General features: G+C 35.4%; 1 protein-coding gene across 4 annotated transcripts in view; it reads right to left on the bottom strand.

The window, feature by feature from the left end:
- The window catches only part of Kdm4c (lysine demethylase 4C), a 169069-nt gene that overhangs the window by 79233 nt on the left and 81758 nt on the right, over positions 1-8078 (bottom strand). For 3 of the 4 annotated variants that reach the window (XM_005352661.3, XM_026782063.1, XM_026782064.1), the window contains 2 exons: positions 2415-2608; positions 419-654 (listed from right to left, as the gene is read on the bottom strand). In XM_005352661.3, the coding sequence (XP_005352718.1) occupies positions 419-654; positions 2415-2608 (430 nt within the window). Of the gene's footprint in view, positions 1-418; positions 655-2414; positions 2609-8078 lie in introns of those variants that run through there. The other variant, XR_003377397.1, reaches the window with a different exon arrangement.

The following is an 8078-nucleotide window of genomic DNA, read 5'->3' as shown; positions in this document are numbered from 1 at the left end:
ACTAGCTCTGTAGACCAGGCTGGTCTCGAACTCACAGAGATCCTCCTGCCTCTGCCTCCCGAGGGCTGGGATTAAAGGTGTGAGCCACCATCGCCCGGCTCTTTAGTTTCTTCTTAAAAGTAGCAAGAAATCTGTACAGAGTAATCTATAAATTCCTTTTTTTTCTTGTAAATTTTAAGTTGAATTTTAAAATTTTGTAAGTCTTAGTTTTTTATTAAACCACGTGTATACTAATGGATGTTAAGTTCAGAATTCTATTGCAGAAAAAAACTGTATCCCTCACAGCATTGCATACACTTGTTCTCATAGGTGAATTATCATGTAAGTTTATTTAGTTAATGAAAAAGCTAGGTGTTTTAAGGCATCAGATTATTAATTACCATAGTCACAAGTGAAAAATAATCATACATTTTCTTACCTGAGAGTTTGGTGTCATTCAATAACTTTTGATCTGCTTGTATCCTGGCATCAGAAGCTTCTCCCTCTGAAGGTGCTTCTGTGTTACCCTGCTTAGATGGTTTTCCTGGCTTTTCAGTGACTTTTAGGTGCCCTGGACATATGGCACAGTTTGAAACCTCCTCCCCATTAGATTCAACAAATTCCTCATCCTCCTCAGATTTAGGCCTTTTAGAGAGCAACTTATTACCCTGGAGGCTATTAACAAAAGGAAGGTGGTCAGAGCAAAAGTTCAAAATAGATATGAAACACTTATCAATGCAAATGATACTGTTAGGTGCTTATTTCAAGAAAAATTTAGTTATTTAATATAATTTTTACAAATAGTCTGAATTTTAAACCATAACTGTTTTAAACTGATTTACTAACAACTGAATTTTCATATTATTAATACCTAATGAGATAACACTGTAAAGTCATGTAAGGCAGACAAATGAGCTAAACAGAATAAAGAAGAACACACACATATTAGCAGTTGGGTGCTGTCAGCGGCAATAACAACACTGAGGCCATAAACAATATTTGCATATCCAAGGTATACATGTAAACCAACAATGTAGCTGGCATGGCTCAGAGATTGTGAGGGGGTTTTATATTTGTGCATGCTGAGGTCTTACTGAAGGGCCATCACATCAACCATCATTTTAAGTCAGCTAATAAAAACAAAATACACTCCTGAACATTAGTACTTGTATGAAATGAGAAACATGTTCTGATTAAACACTGGCAGTCTGTGTATCAAATTTATGTACTCCATGAAGTTGAAAAGCCTGGTGACTTTAATAGCTATGCCAGCTTATTCACTTGACCACAAGTGCTACTTTGCACGTTTCTCAAGATTTCAGACTGCTATGTTTCCTGAAAGCCTCAGAGGCACTGACTCCCTAATTACAGCATCTCAAACTTGGAAAGTTTTAACAGTAAGTTATTCATTTTACTGAGATAACTTATAAAGTAAATACTAAATTTTGAGCAAAATATTTAAATTATAGTGTTATTACAACAAAAACAAAGGTGTCACAAGTCTAACTGTAGAAGATCAAATACATGTAGGTATTAAAAATTATGCTAAAGAAATAATTTAATTATATGAAAAGCACTCACATACATGGTTACTCAGTTGTTAACATAGCAAAAGCTAATTTTGAAAGGTGTATAATATTTTTATATTATATATAATATACATAAATATAAAGAAATATATACAAAATATTAAGATGGACTCTCTAGAAAGTAAGATTAAGAATGAATTGAATTTCTTGGATTTTTTTTCTTGGCTTTAGAAAATTAACAGATTTCAACTATTATTTTTATGAATTGAAAGAATAATACACAATAGTATAAAAAAACCTAAACAAAAATTTAAGAGTTAATATGCAACCTAAGAATCTGAGCCATAAGACACACAGCCTATTCAAAGGTTTTAGCAAAGTCCTAGTCACAAAAGTGGATTGGATGTAAGGTTTAGAAAGACCACCAAGGTACAGAAATAATGCTTTCTCCTTTGAGTCTTTGAAAGGAAACAAAAAGAATAAAATCACAGCATAAGCATCAAGATGAGGAAAGAAGTATTTCAGCTAATGAGAGAAATCATAAATAAAAATTTTAAACAATGGTAGCATATAGAAGTTGTAAGTAAAGTTATTTAAAATATGGTAAATAAGGTAAAGAACAAATACATACTTAAAATAAATTTATGGAAGAATTCCAAAAAGTTCTATGTTGTTCTACTCCTTATGTACATTGATTTCAGAAATACTCTGCATAAGTGACTACCTGTTCCTAAATTCTACTACACCAATTCAAAAACTAAACGTACACTACCTCAAAATTTCAGTAATATAATAAAGTTATGAATAGCAGAGAGAAAAATAAACCAATAGTCCTGGAGAACATTTTGTTCCATGATACATTTAAATAAAGTCCATACTATTAGCAGGATATGGTAGAATCCTTACCTCCTGGATGCTTTTTTTAATTTTTTCTTCCTCTGTAGCCATATTTTTACTTCAGGGGTAGACTCTGGAGTAGGTTTTGTATGGTCAATAGTATAAATATCCTTGCCTTGTTTCCAAATTTGGTATCTGTCTGGCTGAAATTTCTTTACAAATATATCCATTGATATTTTAACCATGTCATTCCGGCAAGTGCACTGAAACACAATGAACAGTTGCAATAAAATCAACAATGAAATATTTTGCTAACTACATAACATACCACGCCCGCGAGTAGAACATGAATGCTTAATTAAAATATAAGTGAGGAAATTTAACATCTAAAAAGAAACTCAGAACAGAGATTTTTTTTTGAAATGAGAAAATATGTTAAAATACTTTGTACATTTATATGAACTGTGTACCAAGAAAAAGATACAGAGAAGCATGAGTGTCTGTCTGAAGATTTTCCATCAAAGTTACTCTACCACCACAAATATCCATCAAAACTCTGTAGTACAGCATGCAGTGTTTGTATGAAGGGATTACTACCACAGATATGCATCAACATTACAAAGTAGTAATGCTATATGGAATGTTTGTGCCAGTTTAGGCATGTTCTGAACATCACCAAAAGTTTTACCTTAATTAAAAGCTTGGTGCACACATAGGGGCTATTGGTAGGTTAGGCCTAATGAATGGATTTTAACTCATTGGATGCATGAAATAGTTCTTATGATATTTCTTTGGTAAATAGTTATATGTGAACCTTTGCGATTTCTCCTATGTATTCTTATGGAAAGCCTGATATAAAAGAACCAAACCAGGCCCCAACTATCTTTTAGCTCCGCCCTTGTGAGATGTGACATACAGAGTTTGCTATTCTTACCTCAAACAAACAGGGCTGGCCCATTTTTTTTTTCCTCTTTGAACATCTAAAGCACTGAGCTCTTTGCAGATACTTGTATGAAGGTATTATATTGCAGTTAAGCAAAGTTGTTATACAAATCTGGAATGTCAATGAATGTGTGATTTGAATAATTTAACAAGTGAGTCATTGGTGATATGTCTGGGTGGTTGAGAGCAGCTGTTAAGCCTGACAACCTGAGTTCTATCTCGAGAGATAGATGAGAAAGAAAACTATCACATGGCACGAGAGAACTGACTCTACAAGTTGTACTCTGAACTCCATTTGCATATGATAGTATGCATATGCCAACATACACATATGCACACACAACACTATAAATAAATGTAAAAAAGAAACATTTAATTATATTTGTTTTTATTAACAAACTCTTGTAGGTAGAAAGATGATTAACTAGCTAAAAGCTCTTGTTCTTGCAAGAGGGTCCAGTTTACTCACAGCAAACAAGTGGTAGCTTACAAACATCCCTAACTCAAGTTACAGGAAATCTGACACCCTCTTATGATCTTTGCAGACACTAGGCATACAGGTGGTACACAGACAGATGTTAAGAAAATGCACTCATACATAAAAAAATAAAATAAAATAAACACTTGCAAAGTAACTCAAATTTTTAAATAAAATCTCCTCTACATTATACCAAAGATACCATTAAGCAATCAACAACACCTTGTAGACAAAAGTAAAGGGTTAATAGGAATAAGAAATTTAAATGAACCAGGAAGTAGAGGCACATGCCATTAATGCCAGCACTCTCTTAGCATAACTAAAGAAAACTATAACTATAAATTCTTCAACTCCATCAAAGACTCCAGAAGGATATAATATTACCTAAGTAAACAATAAATTCATTGTAAGCAACTTCTAAAATTCTAAATTCTAGAATTAAAAGAGACTTTTCACTGCCTGGACAGTCAACCAAAGTTCTTCTGCATCATTGGGGCATCCATCTCTAGCATACTGGCCCATAGTATAGAGCAGACTTTTCCATGAAGCAGGAAATTTCAAAGACAGTTCTGACTATATTGGCAGTTTGTCAGTCACATTTTTCTGTATTCTGCAGAATGTCTAGCAGACTCTTTCATGAAGCATAAACCCTGAAGGATCATCTCATCTTTAGGCAAGTTCAGCTGTCATTACTCTGTAAGTCCTGAATGTCCAGTTCATCAAGCAGTCCAGGCAAGAGCAGTTTCTTGCACAAATGGCTAACCAACTCCATAAGGAGCCTCTTCAATGCCTATTCCGCTTGAAGTAATTGGTGCTTCCAGCAGTGATGTGCCATCAACAGTCTTAAGCTCTTAAAATGTTTTAAATGCCACATTCTGTAGTCTTTAAAATGTTTGAAGAATGCCTATCCATCTGAAATACTTCTCTAAACAGCTAGAAAACCTAACATGACTACAAGTTTGACTGTTATAGATAATTATCTATTGACCTATATTTCTTAATTATACATTAACTTTTAAATGAGCTACACAAACACAATGCCTTAATCAAAATCAGAAATATACATATAACAGAATTGACTTTAAATTTGCATCAATAAACCAAGATCCATGCCAATGCAAATCTCTATAGCATACCCCCTTTAAACATAAAAAATAATTATAAACAATATTTGGGAATATGGGCATAGTTCTATCAAAACTGCTTCCTGCTGTTTATTGGGTGAAGCAATTTTTTGAGAGGTGTTCAAGGCAAACTTTCAGGGGACTTGGTCCATCAAATAACATTACTCTGGAAGCAATCCACAGGTCCTTATCCTCTGTTGAAATGAAAGGATATTTTCCAAAGTAACATATATTCTTATACCCATATTTTGAATTCAAGATACCTTTAAAATATATGTCTCAAAAAACCATATATACATAAAAGAAGCAAACCGCCTCTCCAGCCATATTTACTTCTTGTAACTCTTTGTACTCTTTTTCCTCTCTCTCCCAAGACTGTGTACATTTATCCAACACTATATCCCAATTAAAGGTCCTTAATATTTGAACCTGTCCTATTGTGTATCTGTAATTCTTTACTGTCAAGGATCACTTTTGAAAATGCTAAGCACTTCTTACATACTTAAGCTGAAGCCTTACTACGGTATATATGGTATTGTCTGTTTGCTGCCTCTAAGAGGTCATACCCACAACCCCATTCTCAAGCACACATCTAGTTCAGGCTGTCATTAAGCAAGCTGCAGCAGTCTGTTCACAAACGCCATACAAATGCTCTGCAGTCTGACCTCCTGCCTGAATGAGGCACAGATCATTCTGGCAGCATGGCCCAGAGAGACAGCATTTCAAAAGAGCACAGCTTTTTTTCTGCTACCTCTGAATCAGGAAAACCTCTCTTAAAGGACTGACAGCATGCCGCCAGCAAGCAAAGCCCATTCAAGGAAAATAAATGCGGTTAAACTTCATTTCTTGGTGTCTAGAGTTCCTTTACAAGCTCTCTCAGGTTTTACATGGATTTAGTCCACACATAGGTGGTCAATTTGTAGTAAGGAGACAACTTAGCCAGAAAATTACTAAGAAAGACCTCCTGAGAAATCTCGGATAGGGGTGAGTGGACTACACGTCTGAGTTCTACATCCAGAACAGACTCAAGACTGCTGCCTAAGATGATCAAGCCTCACAGGATACTCCAGTCATGACTTGACCAAAATTCTTAATTTTCTTTAGGTCCCCATAAGATTATCAGTGCCCCCAATCAGCAGGAAGTAGCCTGGAAAACTATGCCCACATTCCCCCTAAAAAATAGATTATAGAAATTTATCTTTGTTTAGGATGATGGTTATAATATGTTATGGATAGTGGTCTTGGACAAATAGCTAAACAAAGGCTATTAGATTCAGAGTTCTTATTTTGAAAAAAAAAAACACAGTGGGAAAGTGCTGTGGGACAATGGTTTTACCCTGTAAAGATTTGATTCTTACACTTGCTTAATAAACGCTGATTGGCCAGTAACCAGGCAAGAAGTATAGGCAGGGCAACCAGGCAGGAAGTAGAGGCGGGACGACCAGGCAGAAAATAGAGGCGGGATGAGAATTATAGGAAAAGGAAAGTTTCAGTCTGCAATTGTGACCCAGCTGCAGAGGAAGCAAGATGTGACTGACTCGCTGAAAAAGGTACCAAGCCACATGTGGGCTAATATATGTTATAAGAGTTAATATGAAGCCTGAGCTACTAGGCCAACCAGTTTATGCTGCAGGGGAGAGTCGCTTGTTGGTCTTGACTGCCCGGCTAGCTTAGCCCTGAAAATAATCACACAGAAACTGTAGCATATAAATCACTGCTTGGCCCATAATCTGTAGCCCCTTATTGGCTAACTCTTACATCTTAATTTAACCAATTTCATTAATCTGTTTACCGCCATGTATCAATGGCTTACTGGGAAAGATTATCATATCTGATTCTGGCAGCAGATCCATGGTGCCTCTCTATGCCTTCCTTCTCCCAGAATTCAGTCCAGTTTTGCCTACCTACCTAAGTTCTACCCTATCAACAGGCCAAGGCAATTTCTTTATTCATTAACCAATACAAGCTACACATAGACAAAATGACCTCCCATACCAAGTTTCCAATTAATGTAGACTTCTGTGTGTTTCTTTGGGACTGAATGACTGCAGGACTGGTTTGGACAGAATCCTCTGTCAACAGTGGTGCTTGGTCAACACCTACTAATGGTATTCTCATTAAAAATAGATAATACCCAACATTTAGTAAAGAAAAAAAGAGCTATATAAAAAAGCTTCTGAGAAATTAACTATTTTCTAAGATTTGGCATCCAACAGTAGCAGGTCAAAGATGAAAGGTAAGGAATCATGTTACAGTTATTGAGTAGAAGCAGGCTTAAACAAATTAACCTTCACTGATCATAGACTAGCTCCTGAATCATAAGTAAATAATAAATCAGGTGTTTTTATGTAATTAAATAGAAAAAATACATTTTTAGCTGTCAAATAATCAAAACCCTTGGGCTCCAATGCCTTCCTTATAAAGCTTTTCCCATTTTCCAAACATCCAAATATTTCTCTGGTATGACCAATGAAAGTGAAAAAGTATTACAAGAAACAATAATATGGAAAAACAAAATGTCAAGAAATACACAAATTAGGACTGGAGAGAGAGATCTTAGCACTTACCTAAAGATAACATTCTTTTCATAAACTGAAGCTTTATGTTAAAATATTAATGGGACAGGCTTACTTGACAAGTATATGACCTGTTCTTTTGAACAGTTTTTAGGAACCTCAAATATATCTATTAACTTTATATACAACAAAGATATCCAATCCTCCTTCATTCCTGTGAAGGATTGCTTTGCCATAACAGTATAAGTCTCTCCAAGGCCTATGCGATAATCTTATTTTGGCACCCAAATCAACTAGTTTAAAGATAACAAATTGCTATTCTTTTAGGAGAAATTGAAACTCATTCTCTTCATGTCTTTTACTCTAAACCCTGGGGTTTAAATGTATTTTAAAGTATATTTAAAAGTTGGTGAGATGGTCCAGGTCACAACTTGCCTGCCACACAAGCATGAGGACCTAAGTTCAGATCTTCAGAACCCACTTAAAAGCCAGACAGATTCCTATAGTTGGCTGACTAGCTAGTAAATTCAATGGGTGGGGTCCAGAATGATTAGAAAGCAACCAACATCAACCTCTGCTTCTATGAACATTAACTGAGAGGCACAAGTATCCTACACATGCACGGGGGTGCACGTACACGAGAGAGAGAGAGAGAGAGAGAGAGAGAGAGAGA

Source organism: Microtus ochrogaster, chromosome 10 (genome assembly GCF_000317375.1).
Source record: "Microtus ochrogaster isolate Prairie Vole_2 chromosome 10, MicOch1.0, whole genome shotgun sequence".
NCBI classification, from domain to species: domain Eukaryota; kingdom Metazoa; phylum Chordata; class Mammalia; order Rodentia; family Cricetidae; genus Microtus; species Microtus ochrogaster.
This window is presented reverse-complemented; position numbering and strand designations above follow the sequence as displayed.